General features: G+C 42.9%; 2 protein-coding genes across 3 annotated transcripts; both read left to right on the top strand.

Moving 5' to 3' along the window:
• The first annotated feature begins 1,616 nt into the window (after positions 1 to 1,616).
• On the top strand, positions 1,617 to 5,634 carry LOC144707547 (beta-glucuronosyltransferase GlcAT14B-like). 2 transcript variants are annotated; one of them, XM_078580718.1, is made up of 6 exons: positions 1,617 to 1,765; positions 1,888 to 2,061; positions 2,477 to 3,048; positions 4,029 to 4,104; positions 4,197 to 4,312; positions 4,383 to 5,634. In XM_078580718.1, exons 3-6 carry the CDS (start codon positions 2,487 to 2,489, stop codon positions 4,898 to 4,900), a joined length of 1,272 nt encoding a protein of 423 aa, XP_078436844.1. In that variant the 5' UTR covers positions 1,617 to 1,765; positions 1,888 to 2,061; positions 2,477 to 2,486; the 3' UTR covers positions 4,901 to 5,634. The 2 variants fall into 2 exon arrangements, with proteins under 2 accessions (XP_078436844.1, XP_078436845.1); XM_078580719.1 differs by having other exon boundaries at positions 1,687 to 1,765; positions 1,932 to 2,061.
• Positions 5,635 to 8,430: 2,796 nt separating this feature from the next.
• LOC144707548 (putative prolyl 4-hydroxylase 6) lies at positions 8,431 to 14,007 on the top strand. Its single transcript, XM_078580720.1, has 8 exons — positions 8,431 to 8,640; positions 9,001 to 9,045; positions 9,171 to 9,228; positions 9,342 to 9,446; positions 10,607 to 10,664; positions 10,765 to 10,940; positions 12,616 to 12,676; positions 13,635 to 14,007. The coding sequence occupies exons 1-8, from the start codon at positions 8,507 to 8,509 to the stop codon at positions 13,940 to 13,942; spliced, it is 945 nt and encodes a 314-aa protein (XP_078436846.1). The 5' UTR covers positions 8,431 to 8,506; the 3' UTR covers positions 13,943 to 14,007.
• The last annotated feature ends 509 nt before the right edge of the window (positions 14,008 to 14,516 follow it).

Raw genomic sequence — 14,516 nt, 5'->3', positions numbered from 1 at the left:
CGGGTACGGCCAACCCTGGGGTTGTGCCCATAGACCGATCCATCCGTGCCCTGGACGCCACCCAGGGGGATTTTATTTATAAAGTGAAGTGTTTATCAATGTTTATAGGTGTGGAGCATGTTTAAATATCCCAATTACACTAGGATCCCACTCGTCTACACCCATGAGCAGAAAAGGAAAAGATACATAAGTGATACCTGGCAGGTGCTCGGAGAAGTGCTTGCGTTGACGTCTCGCCGAAGCCCCCTAGTAACGATGGTGAAGTAGTGTTGGAGTTATCCTCGCCTCAGATGGAGTACGTGGCCCCTATGAAGCACGTGGCGAGGCTCCATTCGAGGTGGGCGTAGTCCACCCTGCTAGCTTGAGATGATGCGGCTTCGAATTAGGCGGAAGGGTGAGCGCTTCCGAGGTCTCATTACTTAGTGTCGTGGTTGTGGGAGAGTGGGGTCCATGCATTATGGGAACATGTAAGCTCGCTCCACGTCAACAAACTCTTGCGGACATTAAATGGGTGGGTCCCAGGTCATGGTTGAATGGGTTTTAGAGCAAGACCCTTGGGTTGGTCATACCCGACATCGTGTTTTTGCCAATAAAAAAACCCCATAATCCAAAAATTTACACACTGGGGTGTCATTAGTCATTATACTCCATTAGTTTATCTGTATAATTTTTTTCCTACTCATGATAAGATTCAAGAATTTTGAAAAAAATGGGCAATGCAACTAAAACTCTATAATCCACAACGTCCCGCAAAGGCAGCATGGCAGACTTCAAGGCGGACAAGAACCACCCACTAACGACAAAGGACTTCCCAGCGACCTGCCGAGGTCTCATTGTATCTCTTTACTTTTGTGTAGTGTGCGACTGGGAGAGTGGGGTCAGCGCATAAAGGGGAGATTTACGCTCGCTCCACGTAAATAAACTCTTGCGAACATTAAAACTTGACATAGATAAAAACCCTCCTGGATGTGTCCCAGGATGTGATTAGATAAGTTTACCCATACGACCCTCGCGTTGGTCGTACCGAGCACCGTGTTTTTGTCAATTAAAGTTCCGGATCGTCCGGGATGTGGACGATGGAGGGGACGAAGTTCATCCTGTCCTACGTCCTAATTTTTAGAGTTTCGTCTAAATCGTCCCGTCCATGGTTTGTCCTGCTCATTTTTTTCGTCCATGTCGCGTCCTGTCCAAGAAATTCTCGTCACGCCCAATGTTCCCGGAAGAAACAGAGCGTGTGTCAGCATTAGACCACTCAGAAATTAACACGTGGCGCAGCACGTGCGTCGGCAGGTAGACCTATCACGCTCGTACTATACTCCCACATGACAAAATAACTGTCCCGTCCTCCGTCCAAGGCCCCGGACGGCACAGTTATTTCGTCTATGGACGAAGCAATCGTCCCGTTCGGGGACGGGCGGACAATTCCTCGTCCCGTCCATCATCCCGTCCAGGACTGTGGACGATTGACGGGACGAAATTATCGTCCCGTCCGCGTCCCTGCACTGCCCTGGGGTGTTATCAGCTATTAAACGTCGAAGAAGAAAAACCACGTGGCAAGCGCCCATTGGCTGCCACCAAGAAATGAGAGAAATATATTTTTCATAAAACGCCTTTCACGGGGGAGAGCGGTAAAGCGTTTTAGTAAATTATTAAATATTTTAACCCGATAAAAAGCGTAACAAACCTCCTCGGCAACTCCATCAACGCTGCTCTCACATTGGAGAGAACGAAGACGACGAAGAACGAGGAAATCACCGCCGATCTGGTAATCTCCCTCCGCAAATCGCGCAGAACGGCGATTTTTGAGTTCGCCGATCTCATTTTTTCTTCCGTTCTTGCGTTTTTTTCAACGTATCGAACGAATTTTTTGTTTTCTTTTCGTTGCAGTAAATTATCGTGTGTTTTCGGATTCACCGAGATCCACATCGCAGAGCTAATCCATAGCTACTTCGTCGCTGGCGCTGGCCGTTGGAGAAAGGAAGACGATAAGAAGGCGATCTTTAGGGTTTCTGGGAGATCGCAGACGAGCTGTCTTTCTCATTTGGCGATACTTCTCCTTTGGTGAGTTGGTCCTGCTCGTCGCGATTTTCATGGATCGGAGGAATCCGGTTCTTTGGTTCTGTTTGTTTAAAGAAATGCTGTATCGTCCGATAAAAATCTTGAATCTTGGTTCTTCCCGTAATTTGTTCTTTACGATGCTTATAAGCTAAAATCACGGATTATAACATTCGACGTGAAAGCATTGTCGTTTGCTGGAATTGAAATATCTGCAAGATCTGCTCCAAGATTTTTGTTTCAATTGAACAAATTGTCAGAATCCCCAAAATGACATTTTTTTCTTCTTAAATTCCCTATTATTCTGTAGAATAATCACTCCATTGATATCTTACACCAAAATTTAATCTGGGCTCGTGTAAGGTATAAATTTTCACGTATCCAAACAATAATCTTGTTTCCTTTTGTTTGGCCTGATCAGATCGAAGGCCATGAAAGGTGCTGCAGTTGGAGATCGGAAATGGGTACTGCCATTGACGGTCTGCTCGCTCGTCTCCGTGATCTTCTTCCTCTACACCATCTCAGGCCACTCGTCCTCTCCATTGCCCTTCTCAATTACATCATCCTTTAGATCTACAACATGGCCAGTGTTCATCGAAGACAAGCTTAGGGCCATGGCAGCGGCTAAAACCTCAAAATCCCAGTCCTTACCTCGGCTGGCTTACCTCATATCTGGCTCTCTCGGCGATGGCGTGATGCTCAAGCGTGCGTTGCTAGCATTGTACCACCCTCACAACCTTTACATCGTGCACCTTGATCTTGAGGCCACGCCGCGTGAACGGCTGGATCTGCGCGATTTTGTGAAGAATCATCCTCTTTTTGCGGCTGTTGGGAATGTGATGATGATCACCAAGGCCAATTTGATCACATACCGAGGGCCTACCATGGTTGCTAACACACTTCACGCCGCCGCCATTTTGCTGAAGGAGGGTGGTGAATGGGATTGGTTCATCAATCTCAGTGCCTCCGATTACCCCCTTGTTACACAGGATGGTAAATACCTTTGCTCCCTACTCAACTTCCCGATTTATTAGTTAAAGAGTAAATCAAATGTTCTTTAATTCCATAAAAGAAATTGGGAAACTTGTCAATTCAAGAATCTGTAGCGTTTCGTTTTGTTAATATTTTGACATTCATTTCTTATTCTCATGTTTGATTCATAATTTTAATTAATGACATTCTCTGGAAACTTGAATTCTATTATGAGACTTAAGAGTTATTATCATAATCTTACAAAGGATTCGAGTGTACGGTCCTGCTGATGTTTTTGCCTGTAACTATCTTATAATTCATCTCTTGTTTTCACGTTTTCTTCTTAAATACTTTATAGATGGACGTTCTTTCATTTCGCTCATCTTTCTGGCTGATGATTTGAATTCTTTAGTGAGACTTGATGTGAAGTTTAAGAAATTTAAACGTTAAGAGTAATAAATTAATCTTACATTGGATGCATTCCAAAAGTTGAAATAAAGCCAGAAATTTTTTTTCCATATAATTAATGATGTTATTTAGATTGTAGATATCTTTAAGGTCATCTCTCTCTTGTTCTGATGTTTTATTCATCCTACTTGATTAATGGCATCCTTTTTTAAAAATATTTGAATTATTGATGAGATTTTAGAGTTGCTATTATCTCCTCATGAGGAATTCGTGGGTGGGGGGGTCCTGCTGACTTATTAGGTTTATTGTAAATCGAACTTTGGATTAATTGCAGGAGCTGAAAAAAAGCAGAAAACTTATTATTCAAGATAAATAATTTTTTTGGAAGAAATTATTGAAGACAGTTAATTTTGGATTCCTAAAAAGATCTTAATAGGTGTCGCTTCTATTTATTTTTTTCAAATTCTTGAAGGAGACTTGAGGGTTGCGGCATTTTCTATCATTTCTCTATCATCTCCCAAGGAATGGTGTTTAATTTTCAAACTTTTAAAAGTGTTCTATTTCGATGTCTAACTGTTTTGGTTTTCTTGCAGATCTGCTTCACACGATGTCCTCTCTCCCTCGAGATCTCAACTTCATCGACCACACCAGCAACATTGGATGGAAGGAGTACGGCAACGGCTCTAATCTTCCCTATCTCTCTCTCTACATATCTATCTATCTATCTATCTGCTAATGCTGCAGTTTCCTTGTTTTCTTAGGTTCCAGAGAGCGAAGCCCATCATCATCGATCCGGGACTCTACCTGTCGAAGAAAGAAGATGTTTTTTGGATCACCCAGAGGCGAAGTGTGCCTACTGCCTTTAAACTCTTCACTGGTGCGACTTTCGTCCTCTCATCTGATATTTCCTCTCTCTAGATCGGCATACTCAAACTTCTTCTTCTCAGGTTCGGCATGGATGGCGCTCTCCAGAGCGTTTGTGGAGTACTGTGTGTGGGGATGGGAGAATCTCCCGAGGGCCGTCCTGATGTACTACGCTAACTTCATATCCTCGCCGGAGGGCTACTTCCACACCGTCATCTGCAACTCCCGCGACTTCCGAAACACGACGGTTAACTCTGACCTCCACTTCATCACCTGGGACAACCCCCCCAAGCAGCACCCCCACTACCTCACCGCCGCCGACTTCGACCCCATGGCCGCAAGCAACGCCCCCTTTGCCCGCAAGTTCCCCCACCACGACCCCGTCCTCGACCGTATCGATTCTGAGCTCCTCGTCCGCCTTCCCGGCTCCCCCACCCCCGGCGGGTGGTGCGCTGCCAACCTCAATTCCTCGTCAGCCGACGCCTGTCTCGTTGTCGGGAACTCTACACTCCTTCGGCCGGGCCCCGGCGCCGCCCGTCTCCGCCTGCTCTTTTCTTTCCTCCTTTCTCCCGAGAATTTTCGCCCTCGTCAGTGCCAGTGACGCCGCTGCCAGCCCCGTTGATCGCCTCATTTTAACCAACTCCATCCTCGTCCGTGTATGACAAATTCTTCTCGCCTCTCGCCCGGCCTTTCCCGCTGTTGCTTCCTCTCGCCATTTGCAGCCCGTTGTTACAAATTCTTCTTGCTCTCGCCCAGTTCGCCTCTCGCCTCTCGCCTCTCGCCATTTGCGGCCCGTCGTTGCTTTCCCGCTGTTGCTTTCTCTTCCCTCCTTTCCCCCGAGAATTTTCGCCCTCGTCAGTGCCAGTGACGCAGCTGCCAGCCCCGTTGACCGCCTCATTTTAACCAACTCCATCCTCGTCCCTGTATGACAAATTCTTCTCGCCTCTTGCCTGGCCTTTCCCGCTGCTGTTTTCTCTCGCCATTTGCGGCCTGTCGTTACATCCATCTCCTGCCTTTGCTGGTTACAATCCCAAACACATCAACCCAGGCTTTCCCTTCACCATTCTAACTATTTTTATTCTTTACTATGTCATTTTATCAGACACCATGTCTCTACAGAAAGTCAATGTTTCCCATCTAGGTCAGATAACTTTATCTTACTATTTATGACCTATGCAAAGTCTCACATCGTCAATAGTTGACTTTTTCTGAAAGCTAACTGAGATTGCACTGTATGATGGGTGACTTTTTGCCTTGCGTTTTCATGTGTGTAATATTATGTTGGTTGTGGACCTTTTTTGAATATAAAACAAAGGAAAATAGACGTGCTAGTTAGATGATGTTGTCACCTTGTTTGATGGATCTAGGGATGGATCACATATGTTAGTCGGTTGCATGACTGTGTGGTGTGGTTCAAACTTTCGCTTTTATCCTCCCTAGCACGCGGGTATAGTGCAGGGTCGCGGATTTGACGATTTTTTTCGTACCAGGATGAAAAAATCATCCCTTCCTAGGATTTTGGACAAAATTTGGGACGAAAATTTGTCCCCGGGATGACCAAATGAGGGACGGACGAATCTGGACGAATTCACATCTGACGGTTGAGATGTAGCCATGTGGCCCCGCCATGACAATTTGCATCAAAGTCCCTGTATTTTTACGCGCGTGCCAACTGACGCTGTTCAGAAATAATTGTACATGTGTCCCTTTGCATTCTCTCTCCTCCGTATTTGCCTAAAAACTTAGAAAAATCTATATTAATATATATAATTTATAAAATGGATATTTTTCGTGCAGCACGAGGGACGGGACAGTTTTTTCCCGAACAGGACAAAAATTTGTCCCAGGAGGACTGGATGGGATGGTTTTCGTACTGTCGGACAAAAATTTGCTCCGTCCTTCATCCCTGCACTGAATCTGGACGTTGGACCGGAACAAAATTTGTCCCATCCCGTCCATTGTCCACGTCTGGGACGATGCAGAACTATACACGCGGGGCCTGGGGTGGAGTGGAGTAAACATGCTATTTGAGTGGCTATTTCGTGTCTACCTGTGCCGATACAATGAGGTTCCGAGTTTCATTTTTTAGTCAGACAATTTTTGGCTAAATTTAGCAAATAAAGGCCATCTAGTCCCCCCGCCTAACTGGGGTGTTGTGGCGGGGCCGAGCGTGTCGAGCAGATGTTGGGCGGAAATCTGAATTGCCCAGGATGCCATCACGAGGGCGATTTGGGACGGCGGGCGGTTCAGATTTCTGCACTGCACACGGTCTGCGTGCCGGCCTATGGGTCTGGGGCAGTCAAAAATTCACCCACTTAGGACAAAATTCCGCAGCGCATAGCGCGCCAACTGAGGTATAGTGAAGGGACACAGAGGAGACAATTTTTTCATTCCGAAAACAAACAATTGTCATGTCCAAAGAAACAGATGAATTTTGGGACGAAAATTTATCTCAGGGACCACCGGATGGGACGGTTTTCGTCCCATGGGACGAAAAAACCGTCTGTCCGGAGGTCTCGGATGTTGGACGGACGAATCTGGACGAAAAACCGTCGGATTCACATCTGAAGGTTGAAACGTAGCCATGTAGCGTCGCAATGACAATTTGTATCAAAGTCCCTGTTTTTTTACGTGTGTGCAAATGGACACCGCTCAGAAATAATTGTACATATGGCCCTTCGCATTATCTCTCCTCTGTAATTCCCTAAAAAACTGAGAAGAATCTATATTGATATTTTAAAAATAAAATTAGTTTTTTTCTTCCACGACGAGGGACGGGACGAAAATTCGTCCTAGGAGGACTGGAATCCCGTCACGTCCATTGTCCATGTCCGGAACGATCCGTAACTATAAACTGAGGATCTCATCTCCATCATCGTAATCATTAGTGGGCCAGAATTTTAAATGGGCCCAAAACGTCAAAAGTCAACGCAAGGGGCCTTCCAGATCCATCCAGAAAAACCCGTGCGTTGCGCGTCGCACAGACTCTGTGCGAAGCGGCGCAGTCCAATGACCTCGGAGTCAACGCCCATGTAACGTAGGGGCTTCGTGCGTAGCGCTTCGTAGCAGAGCAAGAAGTTAACAACACTAGTGAGAGGAGTTTAAATAAGGGTTAATAGCACGAAATGTCCTAAACTTTTTCAAAAATCTGAGATATATCCCAAACTATTTTTTTGGCACGGTACATCCCAAACTCTCTAAGTAGACTCCGACATATCTCGGTTATGATGTGGAATCCATTGTGGCTGCCAGGTGGATTTCTGGCCAGATTTTGACCTGAGCAGAATCCACCTGGCAGACACAATGGATTCCACGTCATAACCGGGATTAACCTTTTTCTCTCTCTATCCTCGATCAAACTTAGTTGAGAGAGCGAGAGAGCAAGAGAGAGAGAGAGAGAGGCGTTCTAGAGAGTGAGAGTGAGAGGCATTCTAGAGAGAGAGAGAGGCGTTCTAGAGAGAGAGAATGTCTCTCTCTGGCTCTCTCGCTCTCTCTCTAGAATGCCTCTCTCTCTCTCTCTCTTATCGAAAAACAAATATCGACATTGAACGCCTCTCTCTCTAGAACGTCTCTCTCTCTCTAGAACGCCTCTCTCTCTCTCTCTCTCTCTTATCGAAAAACAAATATCAACATTGAACGCCTCTCTCTCTCTAGAACGTCTCTCTCTCTCTCTAGAACGCCTCTCTCTCTCTTATCGAAAAACAAATATCGACATTGAACGCCTCTCTCTCTCTCTAGAACGCCTCTCTCTCTCTTGTCTAAAAACAAATATCGTCATTGAATGCCTCTCTCTCTCTAGAATGCCTCTCTCTCGCTCTCTCTCTAGAACGCATCTCTCTCTCGCTCTCTCGCTCTTTCTCTCTAGAACGCATCTCTCTCTCTCAACTAGGTTTGATCGAGGATAGAGAGAGAAAAGGGTTAATCCCGGTTATGATGTGGAATCCATCGTGCCTGCCAGGTGGATTCTGCCCATGTCAAAATCTGGCCAGAAATCCACCTGGCAGCCACAATGGATTCCACGTCATAACCGAGATATGTCGGAGTCTACTTAGAGAGTTTGGGATGTACCGTGTAAACAAATAATTTGGGATATATCTCAGATTTTTGAAAAAGTTTGGGACATTTCGTGCTATTAACCCTTCAAATAACTGACTCGAGTGTTCGCGTTGACCTTGCCAAGAACAGTCCGTCGTCTTCTTCTCCTCCGATGGCGATGCGATCTCGAGAGCAGATCTTCTTCAGCGCTCTTCTGGCAGTACTCTTCCTCGTCTCGGCGGGAATTCCTCTTCACGCTGAGTCTAAATTTGATCTCCGACAGAGGCCTGGCGACCATAAATTGGGGTAGATTCCTTCTTTTTTGGCTTTTTAGTTCCTCCGATTCGAATCTGGCGTTTTTTCCCGCGGTTTCATGAGTGTTAATCTCCGGGAATGATGGGCTGATTGACGTGTTATTCTTTTAATTTGGACAAGGAAGCGTTCGCCTTAAAATAGATTAGTGTTCTTCTACAGTTCGAATTATGAATTGGAGTGTTAGGTATAATGTAATTTATGGGGATTTGGTTTTATCGCGAGTCTCTTCAGCAATAGAAAAATTCCGAATGATTCAATCCAACGTTAGCTTAATCCAATTCTACTGGGATAATTAAAATTTTCATTCATTTATTTTAGCATATATGTTCTTCGCTAATTTTTGCTGTATAGGGAGGTTGATCTCAGGCGAGTCACCCAGCTTTCGTGGCAGCCCAGGTGATTATACTTCCATATTTGAATTTTCCGATCTACTGGCGCTTAAATATGATTACACCCATGATTATATTTTTGTTTATAATTGTTCCTTTGATATGGTCTGTTGTTTTTTTTTTTTTGCGCAGGGCGTTTCTGTATGAGGGGTTTCTTTCGTCTGACGAGTGCGATCATCTCATCGAATTGGTGAAGAGAAAGCGATGGATTTGTTCTCTGTTTTTGAAGTTCTTGTTCTTGTTTTCTTCCGGAGTTGAGTGAATTTTGGGCTGGAATGAAGAGGGATTCTTCTGTTGGAACAGGCGAAGGATAAATTGGAGAACTCAACAGTGGCTGACAATGAGACCGGAAAGAGCGTTCCGAGTGAAGTCAGGACCAGCTCCGGCATGTTCTTGAACAGACGCCAGGTATCCCGGTTATCTCTCTCGTCTCTCGTCTCTCTCTCTCTCTTCATATCTCTCTTTCTTTCTCCTTCCTCCATTCTTGTCTGTCTCTCTCGTCTCTCCATTCCTGCCTCTCTCTCTCCTACCCAGACTTGTCTTTCTCTCGTATCTCTCTATACCTGTCTTTCTCTCTCTTCTCTCTGTACCTATGTTTCTCTCTCCTCTCTCCATACCTGGCTTTGTCTCTCCTCTATCCATACATGTGTTTCTCTCCCCGGCTCCATACCTGGCTTTGTCTCTCCTCTATCCATACATGTGTTTCTCTCCCCGGCTCCATACCTGGCTTTGTCTCTCCTCTATCCATACATGTGTTTCTCTCCCCGGCTCCATACCTGTCCTTCTCTCTCCTCCATCCATACCTGTGTTTCTCTCTCCTCGGCTCTGTACCTGTCCTTCTCTCTCCTCCATCCATACCTGTGTTTCTCTCTCCTCGGCTCCGTACCTGTCCTTCTCTCTCCTCCATCCATACCTGTGTTTCTCTCTCCTCGACTCCGTACCTGTCCTTCTCTCTCCTCCATCCATACCTGTGTTTCTCTCTCCTCGACTCCGTACCTGTCTTTCTCTCTCTTCTATCCATACCTGTCCTCTCTCTTGTATCCATACCTGTCTCTCTCGCCTCTCCGGATACCTGTCTTTCTCTCTCTCTTCTCTCCCTCTATACCTATATGTTTGACGGTCCGGTCCGGTCCGGTCTGGGTTTTCAGCAAAGACCTAAACCTTACGTAAACTTTGGTCTGGTTAAGGTTCGTTCTTGTTCAGTCCTGATCCGGTTCGGACCAGTCCAGGTCCAGTCAGATTGACTATTTATGTTCAAAGTAATGTTAAAGATCCTCTACGCCCACAGATGGTCAAATATATGGCATCTAAGCTGAGCTCAATAGAAACCTCTCCATGGAGTTGGATTTGATATTTATTGAATTTTATTAAAAATCTTAAAAATATACTTGTAGTTCCGGTCCGGATTGACCCTTGGAACTAACCCTGTTTGACAAACTGGTCAAACCGGTCCTCCGTCCTAAATGTCCAACCCTATGTGTACATGCATTCATCTCTCTCTCAAAACCAATGAAGAGCGCGTTGCCTTGTTTTTTCCATGTTTTCTAACTTCAATCGTTTCCTTACAGGACGAAGTGGTATCCAGGATAGAGCGCAGGCTTGCAATCTGGACCTTCCTTCCTGAGGGTAAACATATTCCAGGCTCTCTAACAAAGCAAAAGATAAAACTTAATTCATGAATTGTGGTTGATTATGGCGTGGACGCTGTTGAATTTATCGATTTCAGAGAACGGAGAATCTATCCAGGTTCTACATTATGAAATTGGGCAGAAGTATGAGCCTCACTGTGACTACTTCGTTGACAAGGTAAACATAGCGCGAGGGGGGCACAGGATTGCCACTGTCCTCATGTACCTCTCTGATGTTGTCAAGGGTGGCGAGACCGTCTTTCCCGACTCTGAGGTACATACTGCCTCTATGTCAATGTATATCTGTCTCTATCTCTATCCCTATTCATATCTCTTTCTTTCTTTGTCTTTACATCTACGTCTACCTCCACCTTTACTTGTTCCTCTATCACTACTTCTACCTCTATCTCTACCTCTACCTCTACCTCTATCTCTACCTCTATCTCTATACATATCTCTATATCTACATCTACATCTACATCTACATCTACATCTACATCTACATCTACAACTACATCTACATCTACATCTACATCTACATCTGCATCTGCATCTGCATCTGCATCTGCATCTGCATCTGCATCTGCATCTGCATCTGCATCTGCATCTGCATCTGCATCTGCATCTGCATCTGCATCTGCATCGGTATCTACATCTATATCTATCTATCTCTATCTATATCTATCTATCTCTATCTCTATCTCTACCGCTACCTATTTCTATCTCTACCGCTACTCTATCTCTTTCTCTACCTCTATCTCTATCTCTATCTCTATCTCTATCTCTATCTCTACCTCTACCTCTACCTTTACCTCTTTCTCTATCTCTATCTCTATATCTATATCTATATCTATATCTATATCTATCTATCTCTACCTCTACCTCTATCTCTATCTCTATCTCTATCTCTACCTACACCTCTACCTCTATCTCTATCTCTATCTCTATCTCCATCTCTATCTCTATCTCTATCTCCATCTCTATCTCTATCTCAATCTTTATCTACCTCTACCTCTACCTCTATCTTTATCTCTATCTCTATATCTATTTCTATCTCTATTTCTTTCTCTGTCTCTTTCTCTATCTATATCTATATCTCTATATCTATCTCTATTTCTATCTCTATCTCTTTCTCTATCTATATCTATATCTCTATATCTATCTCTATTTCTATCTCTATCTCTTTCTCTTTCTCTTTCTCTATCTCTATCGCTATCACTATCCTTATCGTGATTGCCATTGCTATCGCTGTCTCTATTTCTATCTCTATCTCTATCTCCATAACTATATCTGGATCTGTGTCATCTCTTTAACTGCATCTCTTTTTCTGTCCTGATTAATATTCTTTTCTCTATCTCTATCTTTTCCATTCCTAAATCTCTATTATTTCTCTCTATACATATTTATCTGTATCTGTATCTTTCTATTCATCATTTTGTGTATTTTCCGGGATCTATATCTCTAGCTCTTTAACTATCCCAGTATCTATCTTTCTCTCAATCTCTATATTTATATATAGCTCTTTCCATACCCCAATCTCTTATTTTTTCTATATCTATTTCTTGTTCTTTACATGCCTTAATATCTATATTTCTCTACTTCTCTTTTTTTGTTACTTCTGTATTATTTTCTCATGTGATCTAGTTTCTCTCACCTCTCTCACCTCTCTCTCTCTGTGCATTTCTCTCTCTCCCGCTCTCTCTCAGTCTCACTCTCTCTCACAATATCCTTCCCTCATTCTCTCAGTCTCTCTCTCTCTCTCTCCATTTCACTCTTTCTCTGTCTCTTTATCTCCTTCTCTGCCCCCCTCACTCTCTCTCAATATCTTTCTCTATCCACTCACTCTCTATCCCTCTCTCTCTGCTATACATAGACATTATATGTTGCCGATGGTCTTCAGCTTTTCTTTGCTGATGAACTTGAAACTATTCCACAACTGTTTAATCCAGATGAAATTTTTCCAAGAGAAGGATGACACCTGGTCAGATTGCGCAAAGAAACGCAATGCGGGTAAGTCATTCACCATGAGAGAGATAGAAATTCTGAGTAGATGGATGATAGAGATAGACATGCATTGAGAGATAGATATATCTATCTCTCGATGTACACATTCTTTGAGAGATGCTGATAATACAGAGTTATTTAGATGGGAATGTACGTAGATTTGGAGAGATAAATAAATGGATGGATATCTATACATAAATTAGAAACTTGGAGATTGAGAAAATAATTTGTGAGATAGATGGATTCATATATATATAAACAGAGAGAAGTATCAGTGGATGTACTTATAGACATCGGGATAGAGAAAAATGTTTGTGTTTACTAGTATAAATTAATATACTGATTCATTGATACATACAGATATAAAGTGGTGACTGATATATATATATATATATATCGGGGAAACACGCGAATGAATGGTAGGATATATGCAATGGAGTTATTTACATTGAATTAGAGAACTTTAGAGAATTGAATGATAAATATTTATAGATAGATGGATCAGTATACAATTTATATTGAGTTAGTGATGGGACTGTGGATGGAAGACACAATATGGGCCTTCATTGTTATGAATTTTATCATTCCTTGGTGGCCGTGAAGCCAAGGAAAGTGATTTGAGAGAGAGAGATGTATGCATATACACATGTAGGTATAGATGGCGATAAAGTTATTGATGGACTTAGATACATTGATATTAAGAAATATTCATGTATTTACATAAATGCACATAGAGAGATCAATAAACATTACCAAGAGAGGTATATGCATGGATAGAAAGAGATAAGGGAATGAATGTATCTAAATAATTGAGTTAGGGAAAAGTAGAAAACAGAGGGAGAGATTTATGGATAGATGAATCCATAGATGGGCGGATTCATATATATATTTATAAAATATTTTGAGAGAGAGATATGAGACTTTAGATGGAATCCTTAATATATGAATCATTCATTGGTGGCAGTGAAGCCGAGGAAAGGAGATGCGCTGCTGTTCTTCAGTCTTCATCTGAATGCCACACCAGACATTCTCAGCCTCCATGGCAGCTGCCCTGTCATTGAAGGGCAGAAATGGTCAGCCACTAAGTGGATCCATGTCGGACCCTTTGACCAATTGCCGTCTGCCACAGTAGGCACCTCTTGCGTTGATAATAATGAGTTATGTTCAACATGGGCCGCCGTCGGTGAGTGCACCAAAAACCCTTCGTTCATGATCGGATCCAACAGTTTTCTTGGCTTGTGCCGCAAGAGCTGCAAAGTGTGCTCTTCTTAGCCCATCTTGTAATATATGATCTACGCTTCCCGATAGACAATAATAAGCCCTTTTTTAATTATCAACCTAGAAAGTAAAGTTGAGTGTATAGTTGTTTGGTTTATTGTTTGAGAAAGTGAATTTAGAAACTCAAACAAGCTTATAGGAACATCAAAAATCAAGTTTGAATTGGATACTTATTATAATGTTTGGGTTTGAGTGTTTTATTTGTTTTTCAGGGTTTTATTCATCTTTTATAAGTTCTAATAGCAAATAAAATTAAAGCTGTTATTAAGCGTAAGGTTGAAGTATGAGAATTTGTAGTTAAGTTTTCTGTTGTTTGAGATAATTTTGTAAACTAAAATAGGCATTTAGGGGGAACATTGCAAGTTAAAATAAAGTTCTTATTACTCTAATCTGGGTTTGTATTTTTATGTTTGTTTGTGTTTCCTATGACTGTAAACTCTGATTTTATCAATTCAACCTGCTGAGGGAGTCTTAGCTTTTAACAACTCAGTATAAAGTTGATGTATGAGAAAGTACACATAATTTGTCTATTTTTCAGAGAAACAATTTCAGAAACTAAGAAAACATC

This window comes from Wolffia australiana, chromosome 9 (assembly GCF_029677425.1).
Source record: "Wolffia australiana isolate 7733 chromosome 9, ASM2967742v1".
NCBI lineage: Eukaryota > Viridiplantae > Streptophyta > Magnoliopsida > Alismatales > Araceae > Wolffia > Wolffia australiana.
Note: the sequence above shows the minus strand (reverse complement) of the source record. Positions and strands in the feature narration are given on the sequence as shown.

What these genes read in the sequence shown, in the direction of transcription:
- LOC144707548 (XM_078580720.1), top strand. Translation starts at nt 8,507, where the DNA reads ATGGCGATGCGATCTCGAGAGCAGATCTTCTTCAGCGCTCTTCTGGCA. An exon ending in CTGGACCTTCCTTCCTGAGG is followed by an intron (nt 10,665 to 10,764) that starts GTAAACATATTC and finishes TATCGATTTCAG; the next exon opens with AGAACGGAGAATCTATCCAG. An exon ending in CGCAAAGAAACGCAATGCGG is followed by an intron (nt 12,677 to 13,634) that starts GTAAGTCATTCA and finishes CATTGGTGGCAG; the next exon opens with TGAAGCCGAGGAAAGGAGAT.
- LOC144707547 (XM_078580718.1), top strand. Translation starts at nt 2,487, where the DNA reads ATGAAAGGTGCTGCAGTTGGAGATCGGAAATGGGTACTGCCATTGACG. An exon ending in CCCCCTTGTTACACAGGATG is followed by an intron (nt 3,049 to 4,028) that starts GTAAATACCTTT and finishes GTTTTCTTGCAG; the next exon opens with ATCTGCTTCACACGATGTCC. An exon ending in AGCAACATTGGATGGAAGGA is followed by an intron (nt 4,105 to 4,196) that starts GTACGGCAACGG and finishes TTGTTTTCTTAG; the next exon opens with GTTCCAGAGAGCGAAGCCCA.